This window comes from Vanessa tameamea, chromosome 13 (genome assembly GCF_037043105.1).
Source record: "Vanessa tameamea isolate UH-Manoa-2023 chromosome 13, ilVanTame1 primary haplotype, whole genome shotgun sequence".
NCBI lineage: Eukaryota > Metazoa > Arthropoda > Insecta > Lepidoptera > Nymphalidae > Vanessa > Vanessa tameamea.
The window spans coordinates 5,032,896-5,052,822 of NC_087321.1; the positions used below are offsets into that span (position 1 = coordinate 5,032,896).

Genomic DNA, 19,927 nt, shown 5'->3' on the forward strand with positions numbered 1-19,927 from the left:
AGGAACAGGGTGATTTTTTTAAGACAAAACATAATTATGTAGGTAACGAGATCAAATATAAACAGGCCAAAATTAGAATCATCGTTAAACAAGCTTAATATCATAAATTCAATTGTAACTACTCAATCTATATATTTATTTAAATATTTTAAGACTATATGAACTCAAGACCGTAAAATATTATCAAATTCACATCACTATTTATTTTACTCAAATGAACCTTAATGTTGCTTTACTGATAAAGAGGTAAAATTAGGTGGCAATCGTTCTTATATCCTAAGTTAGACACTTAATCAACAAAAAATAATATTTTAAATTATAAAATTAGAGTAGTAGTTTATATTATATACAAAAAAAAAATTGGATGCGTAAAGGAACACACTTTAAATTATCGGCTAATCTTTAGTCGAACATCGGATAAAGTCTTGCTACGTCATGTTAAAGTTACAGTTTAAGCTTATTCTGTTATTACCTTTGATACCGTCCACTTCTAAATCTTGAATCAGAAAGAAAACCTTTATCTTAAGACAATATATTCTTAAAAATTGTCTTTAATATTGGAAACTAAACTTATTTCATTTTTATAAACATTAAGATGAAGTGAAGCAAACAATGCTACAGCGTCTACGTCGTAGCAAAATCGTAGCAAAATTATATATGATATGATAGTTTCTTTAGTATTAAATATTTTAAAAAGCCGTGCTATGGTAATAAAGAAATCCTTCATTTAGGTTATAGTGTAAAATCGCAGTCATATTGCACATTGCAGTTTTTTACTTTATTTTCTAGTTATAAAGTGCGCTTCAAGCAATATAAAATAAATATATAACTCCAAATAAATCTGCAGTGTTGGGAATAGTATCATCAGCACAACTCCGTCAATGGGCGCGTCGTGGTTCGGAGACTAAGCTGGAGCGAGCGATCTTAGCTGGCCAGGGCCACCGTCTTCTGGCGGAGGCTGAGGCCCTTCCTCTTTCAAGATATCTCATAAATTTAATTACAAAATGCAAGTCTCTACATAGTGCTGTAGAGAAAGGGTCGTTATTGGAACTGCAGGTATTGCTGGTACATATTATTTCATTACTCATACCTTCTTAATTTTTCTCCGTTACCATTTTAATAATTTCATACTACTTTTTAGACTAAAAAATGTTAATTAAAGTTAATAAATAAAAATAAGTTCTCATGAAGACAACAACCTAACCTAAGAAGGTTAGGTTGTTGTTTGATTTGCTAAGTTATCTCACGCGCTATTTTCTCAATTACCAATAACAGATACAGAAATTGTACTTTTTTTTTATTTAGGCGCTGATAGACTGTGATTACAATCGTCACAAATATGTAGCATGCTTAGACGAAGCCGGCGTAGGACTTTTACACAAAGCAGTATTTTACAATTTTATGGATATCATAGATTGGCTTGTGAACAATTATCCACAGCTTGTGCATCAAAAAGATTCCGTAAGTATTCTATATAAAATTGATGTCGACACATTTATCTTATTTTACTTTCAATGTGTTTAAATTAAAGTTTTAACAACTCATTAGTATACTGAGTGTCTGACGGTGACCGATAATATAGACTTGACATTGACTATTTGGAAATTAGTTCTATTCACTTCTGCCTATGTATAAAGAGCATTATACTAAAAAGTAACATTAATCTTTTTCATAAATAAGAATACGCAGGAAGAAGATCCAACAAATCTTCATTTGTTATAGGAAGGTCGTACACCATTGCATTACACTGCTGCTTGTCGGGACGAAGCAGCGGTCGCGGCATTGTTGGAGCGGGCGGGCGCGGACAGGGGCACGCGGGACGCGGGTGGTCGCACGCTCGCACACTACCGTGCCGCGCGCACTTCACTCACGCTGCCCGACGCTGCGAACATGCCGCGACCGACAGGTGAGTACTCAGCCTTACTTGCTGAACTTATTTCAGTGATCAAAAGTAGTAATTTTCAGTGCTATAAACATCTTATATCTTATTTCTCAAGCAAATAAACGCAATAAATAAAGTGTTACAAGCAATTCCACGTTACGAAAAAAAAAAAATTGAAATAGAAAAATAAATTGTTTTCGTAACTGCGTTTTAGGTGAAAATAAATATATTAGCTATTACCGGATTAATACTATATATGTAATTATATGTTACCCTTAAACACGTATCTAGCCAGAATCATCAAAATTTGCGCCACTATTTACATAAAGTATCCATAAAAAATATCTATAATCTAATGAAATTTAAAATTTCATTCATCCCTTATACATAATGCAGATACTTATTAACATACAATACTAAATATAAAGCGTGGCATTTATTTAAATATGTACAATATTCATATTTAACAAAATATATAAATTGAAAGAGTAATTCACGTTGAATAAATTTTTAAAAAACATAACATACAAATCTTACAATAGAATTCATAAAATATATTATAATGCTTATTATATTCCAATGTTCGTTTGTACAATATGTTAGATATTTTAAAGATTAACTTTTAATTGTTGAATTTTTTGTCGCATTTGAATTTTACTAACCCAAAGGGCAGAGTGTGAAAGAACTGGACATTGCTTTAAAATAGGGAAGTTTTATTATTTATTTATTGTACTTATTATTATTTGTTCATGTATTATCGTGAATCCCTTGACCAAACCTATACTTGACAAAGTAGAGAAATTTTCTCTTAATATTAACTTATGTTATAATTTCTTCAAGTTTGAAGTGTTGAACATGTTAATTTTAAAAACCGCATTTATATTAATATCTATGTCAAAATAACCCGTTATCATTGTGTAACTGCTACTTTTAAATTAAACAAGATAAACGATGAATTATAAATTATAAAAATAAATCTTCAACATTTTTCTTTAAGATGGTATTGGAACAAAAATAAGTGATTCGTGCACGGTAATTCCTATGAAACCTATATTTAGTTAGGTAATATTTATGAGCATATAATATTCAAATTTACAAAAAATTTTAGTAATTAAATTACAATTAATCTGATGAATCTGAGTTTTACTACTAATATGTAGGGTTCATGTGCTTACGAAAAAAAACTACAATAATATGTTCTACAATACTAATGCATATGTGTGTGTGTGTTTAATAGTTCAACGCTATTATAGCTTTATAAAGTCGCTATTCTATAGCTAAATAAGAATACTCCGTAATTGGAAGGATGAGTGAGCCAGTGTAATTTCATGCACAAGGGAAATAATATATTAGATTATGTATTAATAGTGTTTAACACTTTTTATGAGCAAAGATGCCATACACTATTATGAGTGACATCAGAACGACAGCCTTCTTTTAAAAAATAATAACTGACAAACGTTGTAATTAAAACTACCTTAACATCTTACTAAGCATTGTTACCAGCATCAACATCCGTAAACAATACTGTCATATGTAAAAATACTACAGTCTTTAAAAAACCTTTTAAATTTATTTAATTTTATATATTTTTTTACTATTCTTAATAGTCGTAGCATTTTGCATTTATAACAAATAAATATAATATTGCAACTTTATTTTCTATGTGTATGTTTAAAATAAAAATACTTAAGTTCAATACATTATTAAAAGTTACGCTTTGCTACTGCTTTTATAATTATAATTAATAGATCAATTTCAGATATCAAAATTAAACATGATTTTAACATAATTAGATATAATGTAAAATTGATTTTTTTTAAGACGCTTTGGTTTTTTTTATATACGATGACTATTAAAGCGATAATTATATAATCATTATATAGCTCATAATTAAATGTAATTATTGACTTTTTTCAATATTAAGTCATCAATTAAAATTTGAAACCACTACTTTTAAAGTATTACAAATAAGAGTGTGCGTACATTTACAATGCGTTTAAATACGCTTTCCGCATCAACGAGTACATTAAACATGTGTACACACAAATTTATCGTGTGTGTTTTTTAACTCACACAAAAAAATATTAATAACAAAAAAGAAAGCAATTCTTTTAATTCATCAATTACCAATTTATACCTATTAGTAACCCAAATGTTGCATCATGTAAGCACAACACAAATTAATTTTTGGTTGAAAAGTAAATCATGTTATATTCATTAAGTAACAAGAAATGTAATTAGTAGAAAATCTAAAACCTATTTTTACTTATTATAATGTATATTCAAACGATTAGTGTGAAATAAATAATCATCAAAATTATTTAGTCAAACTAATTTAATATGACAACGTTGTACAAATCAAACCAAACATATTAATTTATCATATGACCAACTCAATAAAATGAGTCCTGAGTCATAGTCGTATCACATATTTTTTCAAATCGATTGCGCTTTAATCGTTATCATTTCATAGCTGCGAGTATTACGGTGCTTTCAACATTGTTGAAAAGTACATATGGTAATATAATTTGTATTAAAACTCATATGGTAAAAATACACGCAATAAAGGCTAAGTAAAGGCAATTTTTTGTAGCCAACTGTATATTCTATACATTGTTTTCAAAAGTGTCCGATTATAATATCTAGCTTTAGTGGCGTGTAAAGGCTTGGCTTTTAGAGGTGGGGTTGAATGTTGCGTGGTCATGAATATTATTTTATGGTAGCCTTTTCACCGAATTGATGCCCCACCCGTTATCACGTCGCATTATCTAGCTGTCTATTAGTTTCGGTACTAAGTTTTTCCGGACGCACTTTATCCACCGTTGCGGGACTGCTATTATATTGTATATCTTAAATTCATATCAATATCAGATATTTTAAATTATAGAAATGATTTATTTTGAAGTTAGTGTTGATTAATTGAGTATTTTTTAAGTTTAATTTAACCAAAAACACATTCGTCCACAAATCCGTGACCTTCTCTCCAAGAGGAGAGGCCTTCGCACAGTTGTGTGTGTGAGACAAGCAGCTGTTATTTTCTTTAAACTTAAACACATATAATCATATTGTTTTAAGAACAAGTTATTACTTCTTTAGGAACTCTTAATTATTATTAAATGTTGATTTATTAATATTAAACATGACATGTAATTTACAATCAAATCATTGTGGAATGAAGAATAAAAATTTTTAGATAATTACATCGATTTCTGTTTAATTTGAATTTATTTTTATTTTGATATTTACAGTGATACAGAACAAATAGTTATTTGAGTTAAAATCATTTATTTTATACACAAGTTTCATATTCAACATTTTCTCATGTACCTACATAGTTTTCTTTTTGATATTGATAATATTGATATTGATAACATTACTCACGTCTTCTTGTTGCAATATATAATTATTTACAATTAATGGCGCTCGGTTTATTTCATAATGTTTTGGGAAAGCTTCTATTATGCTAATCTCGGTAACGATTCTGTTTCTGGTTTTCAAACACGCGAACTTGTTGCTCCATTGAACAAAACATAAAGATATTAGCAATAAATATTCAAATAAGAATAGCTTTTATTTATCATTTCAATAAATAGAATATTTAAATAATTATTAATGTAAACATAAATTTAAAAAATATATATATATCAATAAAACTCATGTTGAAATTATTATGATTAAAGTATGTTTTTGTAAATTAGCCAATTATTTTTTATACATAATACGAACTAATCATAAACTAATAAAAAAATCTTACAAAAATTAAGTGCCGAGATGGACCAGTGCTTGTTACACATGAAACTTAACCGAAGATTTACGGCTTCAAATCGGTTCAAGCATTTTTATGTGCAGACGTGAGAGTTTAGTGGCCATTTGTTTTTATATCTTTTTATAATTTTGTGACAGTGTACCCTTAAGCAATTATTTTACGTTTAACAAAAAAAACAGCGATAAATAAAGTAACGAAACGGTATTAGTTACGAATAAGATTATGAACACTTACTGTATATTTAATAGCAAAATTTCCAAAGACCTATAAAGTGAATAGCATAATGTAGTAACTGCCGCCTCCATCAATCACACGAAATGTAAGACGGAAGTCTTACGAATTGTGTCCTTTGAACCTTAAAAGTATTTGTTATTATTGGCAGGGTTTAGGTCTACCTAGTTATTATTATTTTGGTTTGTCTCAATGATGTGGCTACCTACCGGCCACAGAACCCTAGTTTATAGGTTCAAAATTCTGGTTAATGTTACTAGATTTTCCTGTCGAAATTTCTTATTACTAGCACGGAATTTGGAATTTCCGTTTTTTGGAAAGCACGTAAACGTGCACGTGTTTTTTTTTAGTTTTAATGCTTTCATTAAAGAAGATATATTTATTTTTTAACTATTTTTTATTGAATGCTATTACTAAATATTACGTATTATATTACGCATGTCCTATATAAACTTTCGTTCTGTCACTGTTTTAAAATTACAAAAACCTGACAAGCTGATTTTTATTTTGTACTTATATTATGACAACTTTTCAGTTTGTAGGAATAAATTTTCTACAAACTGCTCTCTAATGTTGATCTACGTTATACTCGTATATGATTTTTATTCCAAATTGCAAAAAGATTGGCCCTTGAGCCTTTTTAGTAAGTGAAGCAATTGTTGACGGTATTTTTTAAGCAGGTAGGTAGATATGTAAATTTCCTAGACTTATATCCAGTCTGTAGAAATAACCTTGAAATTCTCCGAATGTTTTTAATTTAATTTATATTTTACATTTAATAATAAATACATACACGTGGAATAACTTCTAAATGTATAGACATTAATGTAAGCCAATAAATGTCCTACATAAGCTACGTTCCGATCGGTTGGTGCCATCGATCGACGGCAACATCATTAAACATTAACAACATGTCTGTCTAGCTCGTTCTGTCTGAATGTAACCTTGGAACTTCTTTTATAATTCCTACGTTAACATTTCATCTTATATTTATGTTACAATAGTAACAAAAATATCTACGAACTTTTAATTATTGTCAATTTATTTATTTAATAAAATGTTCTCAGTGGTAATTATAATAATGATAGGTAAAATTATATAATTTATGAATCTTAAGACTTACGTGTCAAAAACATTGAAACCTCGAAATCATCGCCAAGAGAGGGTCTGTGCGAACCCGTCTGGGTAGGTACCACCCACTCACCAGATATTCTGCTGCCAAGCAGCAGTACTTTGTATTGGTGTGTTCCGGTTTGAAGGATGAGTGAGCCAGTGTAACTACAGGCACCAGGGACATAACATCTTAGTTTCCAAGGTTGGTGACGCATTGGCGAAGTAAGGGATGGTTAATATTTCTAACAACGCCAATGTCTATGAGCGGTGGTGACCACTTAACATGAGGATAACCACTACCATCACTTACTCATCACATATTCTACGACCAAACAGCAGCGCTTATCATTGTTGTGTTTCGATTTGAAGGGTGAGTGAGCCAATACAGGTGTATTGGCAATGTAAGGAATGGTTAATATTTTTATAGCACCTAAGTCTATGGGCGGTGCTGAGTGCTGACCACTTACCCTCGGTGGCCCATTTGTCCGGCCGCCTACCTATGACATAAATTAAAAAAGAAAAGAAAAAGTACGAATAGAAACCAGATACAGATCATTGATACAGTGTGTCTTATATTATGACATCGAACATAAGCTTATTACTCGATTACGCTGAAGCCAAATAGATATGAAGGTATGATGACAGGTCACAATCATTCGCATTTGGTTTTATTAATTTTACAACCAATAAAATATAATAATATGTGTATAATGAAAAAAACACTAAAAAACAAAAAATAGTACACACACAATGTCTGTAGACAAATAAATTAAAAAGAAAAGCGTAAGACTGCAGAATCAGAACATGCATTTCAAATACATTTAAATATATATACCACATAAATATATATAAATGGAACAAAGTTTAAAATAATTAATTAATGTCATGGACATTGTTGTGAAATATACTAATTAAAAAAAAAAATCTTACTTAATATAGATAGGCAACATTTAATAAGACTATTTGCTCCGCTTGAATGTCGCTTCGCGTTATATTAATTATTAACTCTCATTTATAAGTAACTAATTTATTGCAAAACTCGAATATGAAACGGAGAAGAATGCTCTTACCAGATATTTTATCGTAATACTTATATTTTATCAATTATATTCGTTAAATTTTGGCGGTTGGGTTTATTTAATCATCACTATGCAGGGTTTTATTAAATTTATGTATATTTCATATAAACATTTTATTACATTAGAACAACACGTGACTAAATCCGCGAGGCACATCGAGTATTTGTAATCTACTTAATGTATAAGTGCAATATATGATAATAGCGCTGAAATTCCGATGTATAAAAACGATGACGTCAGTATAAATAACCTTTAGTAGTTCCACATAATAATATTATGCGGCTTCGTAGAATAGTTTCAGTAAAAATAAGTCGATTTCAAAATCGAGGACAATCGACATCCACAATTAATTATGTGTCAAGCGATCGATTGACAGAAATCAATGGCGTCGGCTGAAGACACGCATTCATTAGAATCCCTTACTAGTTCATTTATGTAATAAATGTTAGGAATTTATTTTTGAGAAGCGGGTTAACAAAAACGAAACGGAAAACTTTCGCCACAGCTGTCGATTATGTTCCTCTTGATGATTTCGGCCACAGCGACAATTCTGAAGGGTATATTACTAGTGAAAAAATGTGTGCACAAATACAAATGCAATCTCAATTAATTTTCCTTCATAATCTGAAAAATCGACAATTCCAACTCGATCGAAAAGAGACCGATCCAGGATCTGCATCTTTACGCGTCGAAATTGTCAACAATGTCAACTTCGCAAGTCCAGGTTTACTCCTGAGATATTGTTATACATAAAATGAAGTAACCTTTTTGTGGGTCGACCTGCGATTTTAACTCCAAAATTTGCAGTCTTATAAACTTAGCATTATGATCAACAATTCTTCAAAAAGAGCAGTTCACTTGAACTTTATCATCGAAAATTCTAAAAAATGCTTTTAAAAAAACGTTCTTCTTTTACGTTTTTAAATTGTAACAACATAACATTATAATTCACTTGATACATTATACCATACAACTATAAAATATTTTGAATACTGTGTATTTTTGATTTTGATTCAATAGTGAGGGAAGAATTCATTAAAAAAAGTAAAAGTCACTGTAGTTACAATTTTCTACATATAATAGCATATAAATATTAACATGCAATTGGAAAATGGGTATTTTATAATAATTGAACGACGAATAGCCAAAAGGGTCAGGATTGAACCTGCGACTTTATACTTCGCTAGAGTAAACCATTGCGCTATTGAAGCTTAAATTTTATATTTTGTATTTTCATAACATTTTGAATTTTAATACAAATAGATTTTAGTGGATTTTTATAAAACTAGGATTAAGGTAGAATAATTAACGAAACCATCGTATCGTCATAATGGTACCACCAATATTATATATGCTTTAACACTAAAGGCTAATTTTAATAGAATTTTATTGATCGGATGAAATCTAGTCCAAATTGAATTTCTTTCGACGCCGATAGCTAGAAATAACTAATTATATGTATATATTTTCTTGGAAGTAGAAGCCTTGCGTAGGTTATTATCTAGTCATGAGGTATTCAACTAAAAATAACAATGCAACATGCGGTTTTATATAACAATGTGGTGTGGTGAATGAACCAGTATAATTACATCGAAAAGACATGCATGTCATCTTACCCGTAAGTTATCTCATACCCAGTGACGACTAACTTACATAAGCCTCCTTTAAAACAACAAACAAACAAAAAGTTCCACATTTAAAGGGCTCAAGGATATATGTACTCTGATACATAAGTATTAAGTATGTTTAAAATATTACTTTAATTTAATTACAACATTTTATCTGATTAAGTTTAAATTTAATTTAATGAATGGTAAATAAAAGTCCATAATACGCTGTATAATAATTCTCTGCAGAATAAGGGTATTAAGTAATCTCTAATACACTGAAGCGGTGTTGTAATGAGTAGCTAGGGAGTTTTTAGTAAGCATCAAGTATTTAATCGACGCACCAGCTACTGCTTATAAGACGAGATTATTTAAGTGATCGGACAATGTCTTAAACAGCAACCAAATTGTTTTTTATTTTTATTTCAACAGGGTTGGTTATAAAACGACACAACATACGAATATGGTGCCACGAATGCGACATGGGACGCTTACAACGCGTTGTGTGGGAGGGCCAAGGTGCAAGACTGCTTAGCGAAGTGTCTAGCCAGCCGATCGTTAAGAAATTTTTAGAAGCTGTTCCTTATATAATGGTAGGTTACTGGGTGATAGCCATTTTTTTATGTTGATATGATATCGTTGCAAGCTCGTCCATTTTAAAGATGTTTATTAACAGTGGTCGTTGGTATTAATCATTTCGATAACAATTTACTTAGATTTTTATGATGATGATCTATTTAAAATTGTATTTCTCTACGTTAACCCAAATCAGCTTTTACTTCGTTTATCTTTTAATATTTTATTAATCGTATCTTAAATCTATAGCAATTGCTATAGATTAAGTAAGTAGTTTAATTAATGGTTTTAAAGAATACGTCTTCAGTAAAATATTTTAAATATAATGTCGAATTTTATATTTTATATAGAAAAAAATATCAATTGTCATTCAGCCATTTTTCTTTAACTGGTGATTTTTTTATATTGTTAATTATTTTATTTTTAAAAATTTGCAGAACACAATTCGTGACATACACAACGCGGTGATTCAGAATGATTTGGAAGGTTTCATGAAGCTCACAGCTGACCCAATACCACCTCAAGCTCTATCTAGCAGAGATGCAAACAATTTGACAGCTATGCACAAAGTATGGTCAAAGGCCGAAAGCCGTTTTCCATCAAATAATTGCACTAAAAAAAAGAAAATTAACTGAATTTTACTCTAAAATAAAATCCTCTAAAAAAGTGTTTTTACATGATTTTAAAATAATTTCCAGTTGATAAATATATAGTCTAACATTATTGTATAAATTACAGAATACTGTCATAAGACTTTTTTTACTCATGTGGTAAAGAGTTCAAGACAAAAGTAATTGGACTTATATATATGTATTTGTTTCAGTACGTTTAATTGGTATATGATTATATAACATCCTGTCATATATTTACTAAAATAATAAAAAAAAAACACTTGCAAATAAAATATAACTGAACCTTTGCTATTTCAACGGTTTATAACACATCTCATACTAAATACGCTACTTAACATACAAAATTGTAGACTTGAGTTACTATTAGAAATGTTCTTAAAGCTTAAGTAAATCGTAATATTAGGTCTTATTAGTAATATAATAAAAATACATATAAATTAATGTCGTTAGTTGACTTTCAAACGTCTTCGTCTTCGAAAGCTTTTTCAATACATTTTATGTCTTCTTGTGTAAAGTACAAATGTAAATTTTATTTAATCGTAAGCTGTAAAAGTATATATCCTCAGGCTGCTGGTCTGGGTCGCGGTAGTATACTGAAGTATATGATAGAAAGATACCCTCAAGGCATAAATGACACAGACAATGATGGTCGCACACCTTTGCATTACGCTGCTATAGTGAAAGATGAGCAACATACGTATAACACGCTTATAAGCGTTGGGGCTGATGAGGGCGCAGTTGATAATGTAAGTGTAAGATACAACCACTTCACTACTACACAAGATGTAATAGTTATTAAATTTTATGGCGCTTTTTGTAGTAATTTATTAACTACTCTCCGCCGACTAAGCGTCCGGGCGCGTGTCCAGCTCAAAATGTAGTAACGATTTTTTTATATTTGCGCACTTTGATTTATATGATTGCTTAACGCCGCTTAAAACTAAATATTTTAGTTAAGCTTATAATCTCATCAGTCGTATTTTAATTAAGATTTCTTACATTCATTCTTACATTTTAGAAAAATAAAACACCAGCATATTATGTCAATAGGGCCCACGATATCGATAAAAATATTTTTAAAATTTTGCCTGATGCACCAAGAACACCATCTAGTGCTTATCCAGCTTCATGGGATTGGAAAATTTTAGACACTGAGTATATTGGAAATTTTAATAAAAAGTCTAGAAAGAAAAATTTAAAAGCATCCAGTGAAAATATATCATCAAAAAACAACACGAATACTATATCGGATAGTGTAGAAAATAACAATAGTTTGATGAAAAATAGCAGTACGCATGAGCTAATTAGTGATTTACCAGATTTAAATGATAATGAGAAACTTCATGCAATTAGTAATGATTCTAACGAAGAAGATGCACAAAGTAATAAGGTACGCATGGCATGTAACGAAATTGTTTTAATTGATTTGCATTGCTTCTTAAAAAGGAACATTTGCATGAATCATATTTTTTTTATTTTAGGATGCAACTGAACCTGAAGACGTAAAAGAAAATATTGAAAATGAGAATATTTCTGATGAAAAAAATGACATAACCCCAGCTGAAAATGCTCAGCCTGATGATATTGACAAAAATAATATTGAGAACATAGAAGACAATGATGAAAATAATGAAAACCACGAGAATACAAACAGGACGATTGGAAATACTGATGATGAGAATAATGAAATGGAAAATATTAGTCAATCTAATGAAAATATAGAAGGCAAAAACATCGAGACAGCCAAAGACATTAATGAAATCACAGATGAAAAAGATATTGAATCAGTTAAGGAAGAGACAGACAAAAATGTTGATGAGAACAACGATAATGTAAATAATGAATCGACAACACAACAAGAAGATGAAGAAGAACAAATAAAAAATCAAACTGCTGTTGAAAGTGTCAACTCTGACATTAAAGATGACGAAGTTAAAAAAGAAAATAAAGAAATTGAGAGTCCTCACGACAACTTGGAAAGTACACCTCAAGAATTAACCGAAAAAGAAAGCGTAAATGAAAATAGTAATGGTCATGGTACTCCTGAAAAAACTGATGACCATGATCATGACGACAATTTTCAATCAGATACAATAAATAAGGAAAAAGTTCATGAAGAGGATGTCTCTAGAACTACACCGAATGAAGGTAATGATAGTGATAATCCTGAAGATGATGATGATGTACAAGTACAAGGAAATTCTCACCCAGAACACTATGACATTCACACTAAAAGCGCTACATTAAGACAAAGCAATGGCAGTGCCAAAAGAGGTGACTTTAGCGCCTCTTCTGGTTCTACTCACGAAATATAATTATATTCAATTTACTATATTATTACGGGGTCCCTGACGAGTTCAATATTTTTGATTGTTTTGCTAATTAAGGAAACCTCATCAACGGCCGAAATATACAGGAAAGTCTTATAGAAGGTATAATTAGCAGTGAAGCTGAACAAGAAACGCAAGACGCAAGTATCACTCAAAGAGATGGCCCATATCACGACGACATTCTAATTGTAGTAAGTATATGCAATCAATAAATTTCACAATTCGCCATGATGTGAAAGGTAACATTACAGAAAAATATAAACTTACTTGTGGTGTTTTAGAATAGAAATGACGTAGCACTCTGCATACTTCACAAACACTTGTCAACACCGAAACTTAGATTAATTTGCTAGCTTCTTAGGTTATATGTTGAACTTAGACCGCGAATGCCTCACACTTAAATAAAGTAGTAATCGTTTTAAATATTATATTGTATTTATTTATATAAACAGGACAATGAAATAGACCCGGAAGTAACTGACTTAATCAATACAGCTAATATGGAAATGTTGGCAACTTTAGTATTAAACGGAGAGGGATCTAGATTAATTGGACGGCAGTCTAGAAATACGGAATTGCAAGCGTTTTTGAACAATGTACCCACTTACATGGTACAGTATTTATTAAGATTTATTGTAGGGTAATATAATATAAAAAAGGGTAATTTTTGCTTACGTTATTTTTATTTTTTAGCAAAAAATCAACAGAGTTCACGTAGCTGCCAGAGAAGGTAATTTAAAAGATTTACAAGCAGCTTTAGACCGGAGAAAATTTGCAATCGCTCGAGATCCAATTTCACCGAATGGAGCTACCCCTTTACACGTGGCTACAGTATTTGGAAAAAGCAACATTATGAAATATTTAGGAGGAAGGTAAGAAAAAAACAGTATGAAAAAATATTATATCATAAGAATTTATCAATTCTTCAATAAATATACAACTATTAACTTTATAGTCGTAAAAAACATTTCACTTAATTTTCTTATTTTGAAGATTTCCTGAGACACTATCCGCAGTGGATTTCGAAGGGAGAACTGCTTTACATTACGCTGCAGTATTACCAGATAACAGTCATTATTACCATATATTGCAACAGTTAGGTGCTAATTCAAAGGATTTGGACGATGTAAGATTAAAATTTCTTGTTAAAGTATTTTTAACTCACAAAAATTATTTAATCAAATTATTTTATATATACTTAGTATTTATCTTACTCCAGAATGGTCGATCCGCTGAAGATTACCAAAGAAACCCAACTCTGTTTTCATTTAGGCAAATGTTAACAGATTTCGGTATTAGTGATGAGAAAGCCAATGCAATGTTTTCGGATAAAGGTTTGTTTACAAATAAATTCCATTATGTTCCCTATACCCGTCCTCTTAGATTTTAGGTGTTAAAATTATCTTCAGACGCTTCATGACGCCTGCCCTTTTAGAATATTATGGCGTAATAAAATGTTTAATTATTTTTTTGGTAACGAAATAAAGTAATCATTTTAGATTAAGTAATAACTTTACAAATTAAATAATAAGGATATAATTGTTACCCATACTATTTACTAAAACTAATAAAAATATATTTAGTGCCAGATGACCGCGTATCATCTCGACGTATCTTACATATACCTGAAGCATTGGAAACTTTAGAGCGGTGTTACCGACTTCTAGCTTCTGCTAAGCCAGGACGAACTCCACTATCTGCATCGTTTAATAATGCTACTCCACCACATGTACTAGGCAGATTTCTAAAAAAACAAGTGTTCGATTTAATCAAATATAGAATTACTAAACTTGATCACAATTTATTTGACGTTATATGGCCAGCTGTCAAAAAATTACCTGATAACAAGAATATTATACAAACAGTAGAGGAAGATTTTCCCGGTGGAGTTTCAGCCCCTGATTATTATGTTTATGAGGTATTCGCTGAATTTTTATTGCCACTTATCAAGGATATTCATAACATTAATATTCAAGCGGATTTGCCTGAACATCCTATATCTGACTTTACTAAAAACACAATATCAACACAGTCATCTAAACCTTTAATAGAAATCAATATCGATCCTAACGACGAATTTGTCCTATCGGGAACTATAGAATGTTCAAGAAATATAGATTGCCTTGAATTACCACTTAATCTTAAAATTGGTAAATTAGAAAGCGTTGAAAGAGTAATAACAACAATTTTAATGAGAGAAGATTTCGCTTTAATAAGTGGACAAGTCAATGCTGAATCAGACCATAAAGGAGGTACCTATTACACATTAAATGAGATACTAGAAAAGCCTTCAGAAGTATCTGCTATTTTAGCGTCAGCTGGATTATTAATACCTCTCTGTGATAGAGACGAAATTGACGATTGTAACTTCCTCCATGGTAAATATTGGCCATATGCGCGTGGTGTGTTTATCAGCGATGATAAAACTATTGCCATTTGGATTAATGTGCACGACCATTTACGCGTACTCATTTCCACGCCTGCTGATTCACCAGGAGATATTGGCATTACATTTACCAAACTGTATCATATAATGACATATTTACATGATAAACTCGATTTTGTTTGGGATCACAAGCTTGGTCACTTGTCTAGCCGACCAACTTTTCTTGGAGCCGGTATTCGTTTTAGTCTAATAGTCAACATTCCAGGGTTAGCAAAAGATACTGATAATATTAAGTACTTGTGTGCCATGAGAGGATTGCAATATAGAGAAACGCTAAATACTGATATTGCTAGAATAAGCAATTATCAATGTTTGAGCATATCAGAATTCAATTGTTTTAACGACTTTGCTACAGCAACATCAAACCTCCTACACTTAGAAAAAGATTTGTCGATGCAAAATTCTACTCATGTAGCTACGATGCTAAGTAATATATTTCGAAGAAAAAGAAGCAGTTTAGCTGATATACACGAATCAGTGGATCGATTTCAAGAAAATCATTAATTTAGTAATATGAACATAATAAGTACACTTTAAATTTTGTTTTTGCGCCACTTTATTTGAATACATAATATAATTGAAAAGACAAAAGTGCATTGTAAGAGATATAATTTCTACGGATTAATTTTATTAAAATTTAAATACGCAACAAATATTTAGGTCAGTACTTTAACTTGCTATTTGAGTGTCTTAGAAAAAAATGTGTCCGTGTGAATTTAAAAGTTTGTTGATTTATCACTATTGTATATCACGTAGGCTTGAATAAAACTTTAAAGCTTATTGTAGAGCACAATAAACAGCACAAGCACTTTTGTCTTTCCAATTTTTTGTATTTTATCTAATGTTAAAATAAGTTATATGCTTACTGTCTTTTATGTGTCTTCGCTAAAGCTTTTTGTATAATATGTTAATCGATAACAAATGTGGTTATAATTGTTACATACTATATTTATTATGTGAAAAGTAATCTATTTATAATAAGTATTTAAGACTACAATACGTTTATAAAACTCATTTCTGCTTTTGTATTATTTTCATCATTACGTTCGATCGATCAATTTTATACAAACACGTATGTTCCTTTAAAACGCCTAGCGCTATTATATCGAAGGCCATCTTAGTGAATAATTGATTTCTTGCAGGTACAAGCCATGACGTTAACGGCCATATGGACATTCCCATCTTTCATACCGAAGAAGGCAGATACCTTGCAAAGTGTAAGCTTTTTCAAATACTTTTTAAGTTTGAAAGTTTTGTTTATTGAAAATGGATAGAAAAAGTGTCAATAGTTCCGATGAATTCGACTTCGAAATATTTACAGCACTTGGCGATCCTTTAATCAAAGGTCTAACCGAAGTGGCAAATATAAAACCGAAAGACCCCGTAGCTTTTCTCGCCAGTTTTCTTCACAATTTTCCCGAGCACGAGAAACCTCGATTAGGAACACAGGTTATTATATATTTATTATTTAATTGAATAAAAAAAACCTTTAATGTGCATATAAGTGTATAGAATAATATTGGTCGTCAAAGACAATAAATACAATATGTGTGACTATGTTTTCATTCACAGATCAAAATTATACATTTATATTATATACAAACAGTACAATAAAGTACACATGTTATATTTCCTGTTGGGTGGTTTATGGTAATCTCATTGTATTGTCACTGAAACTTCGAGTGTACAACACGTGTACGTTATTATTTTTTCAAGCTCTATGATATTTTTTTTTAATAATGAAATCCAGTTTTGTTTTTAATATAACAACGTTATTAGTCTGTACCTAACATTAAAAGACTACACTTAACCAGGAATCAAACGTGTTGGTAACGAAAGAAGCACCTGAAGTAGACAATGAACATCCGCCGTTCGATTACAAAGATGGCACTGCAGAGAATACAGTTGAAGAAACAGAACATGTAGCGATTGACCGCACTCGAACTGCTATCCGACCACACAGACCTATAGACGTCATCACCGTGGATCCCCAGTTAGAAACTAGTCCTGATGCTCCCGAAACAGCTCTCACAAGTCCCACCAGGGTAAGAAGGAATATATATTTTGATTTGTATCCATTAAAGAGTATGTTTAAAAATAAAATTATTTGTTACAAGACATATTTGTTCATAAGATTTATTTTTTTAAGGACGAGCATGGGCAATCCATGTTACACTTCGCAGCAGCGCGAGCTCATACAAACAATGCGTTATTTCAATTACTACAGGAATCAGACATTAGTCTTGGATATCGAGATGAGTTATATCGCACTGCACGTGATGTCTCGATACAAGCAAATGTATTAGAGAATACTGCTGAGATCGATCGATGGGTTCTGCATTTAGCTGCTAGAGGTATCTGATTTCCACTTTACAAGAATGCTTTAAGATGTATTCATTTTTTTTTGTTGAAATGTAATATATCATCATCACATACGCTTACATTTAAATAATTTATCAAATAGTTCTATTCTTCAAATACAGTTTATAAATTTTATTACTTTCAACATAGACTCTAACAACAAAAATCGTTGCAGGAAAGTCAGACAAAATAATGGAATTGTTACTTCAAGGATACGATCATATATTAGACATAATAGACGATGAGGGGGTTCCAATATCCGACGTAGTGGTTCAACGGGGCGACAATGAAATGAGTAATCTTCTTGCATCGATTCCACCTTTCGAGGTAACTCTTAAACAAAAACCATTGAAAAACTCCAAATCACTGTGCAACTTTGTCTCCAAATCAATAAATTCATAGAAAGTTCACGAACATTAATGAAATAGGCTTCAAAGGCAGTATTTTATTAGAAGTGCCTTAAGGTTATTAATTTTAAATCCAATCCAATGAAATTTAAATACAAATTTCACGTTTAAATTATTAGGTGTGTAAAACATATCACGCTTAATTTTGTTTTATGAATACATGATTTGAATAGCCACTAATCGATACATGTCAATTTATCTGCGAAATTTTATTGTATCTCGTATTAATTAACCCAAAATTAAGAAAATTAACCACATTGCAAAATTGATATTATTAGTTACTCGATGTCATATATGATATTTCCAATGTCAATATTTTACATATTTTGGAAACAAAAGAAGTATTGTACAATATTCAGTAGCACGTTTAACATGTCTAATTGGATAATAATAATTCAATAAAAGACACTGTTAAAGGTTTTTAGCTACTCTTTTAGAATTACGTTTGGTTTTAAGGAATCGAGGGAAGCACTCCAGGGCGCAATACGTCACGGTGACCTCTCCAGTGTTCAAGAATTGCTGTCAGTAGAGGGCGGACGCACGCTCGCCCTCGCACAGAATGCACTCGGCCGCAACGCATTACATATTGCTGTGTTAGCGCAACAAGAGGACATCGTGGAACATTTAGTTAATACATACCCAGAAATGCTACGTCTCGGTGATAATGTCAGTAACTTTTATTTTAATTAACATAAATATCATCAAAATTAAGATATTTTCTTAGTTAGGTATCTACTAAATATTTTCTCAAGAATGCTACGGTTAGGTAAGTCATACTTAATAGTCAGATAATTATCTGCTAAGCAGTATTTATACTGGACATAAAAATATTTGATCGCAATATTATAACATTGTACCTACACATTTTAAAACCTACAAATTTTAATGAAATAATAATTCTTCATCCTGCATATTGATGCGTCTTAGGCAATTCCATACTTATAATAATACATTTAATTTAACAGATTATTTGTATTAAAAAGCTCGGGAGGCGTTGACTTCCTTTAAATAATTATTTCAAATTACAGCTGGAACGCACTGCATTACATTACGCGATGGGCGTTGAAAAGATGGAATCCTTAAGCCGAATACTCATACGAGCTGGTGCTAAAAGGGTACTCAAAGATCTTAAAGGTCGACAGCCGTCATACTACTTCATGAATAAATCCGATATATTACGCCTTAAAGAGGAGGAAGAAGCGTATTGACTTGGAAGTGATATGGGAAAATTGAGGAACGAACGATAAATGTCCATCCTAAACATGTTTTATAAATACTACAATTTCTTTCACATACTCATTTAAAATATAAGATGGAATCAAGTGCAATTTACAATTGAAAGTGTTTCTTATGTTAAGCAATTAATACTTTAAATTGGACTCAAAAGTTTTTCTGTATCATGAATGTTATTTTTTTTAGGATAGTATTTATCTACTTAGAATAGTATTTTCGTATATTTGAATGTATTTTAGTATCTGCTTGTAGGGACCCTTA

The 19,927-nt window shown here is 30.8% G+C and overlaps 1 protein-coding gene across 1 annotated transcript; it reads left to right on the forward strand.

The window, feature by feature from the left end:
- Nucleotides 1-1,829: 1,829 nt before the first annotated feature.
- On the forward strand, nt 1,830-19,834 carry LOC113397999 (uncharacterized protein). Its single transcript, XM_026636555.2, has 18 exons — nt 1,830-1,906; nt 10,114-10,274; nt 10,695-10,826; nt 11,456-11,635; nt 11,908-12,279; nt 12,371-13,037; nt 13,277-13,410; nt 13,672-13,830; nt 13,913-14,091; nt 14,213-14,345; nt 14,439-14,553; nt 16,808-16,882; nt 16,987-17,114; nt 17,480-17,710; nt 17,815-18,019; nt 18,202-18,353; nt 18,890-19,099; nt 19,462-19,834. Exons 1-18 carry the CDS (start codon nt 1,891-1,893, stop codon nt 19,639-19,641), a joined length of 3,429 nt encoding a protein of 1,142 aa, XP_026492340.2. The 5' UTR covers nt 1,830-1,890; the 3' UTR covers nt 19,642-19,834.
- The last annotated feature ends 93 nt before the right edge of the window (nt 19,835-19,927 follow it).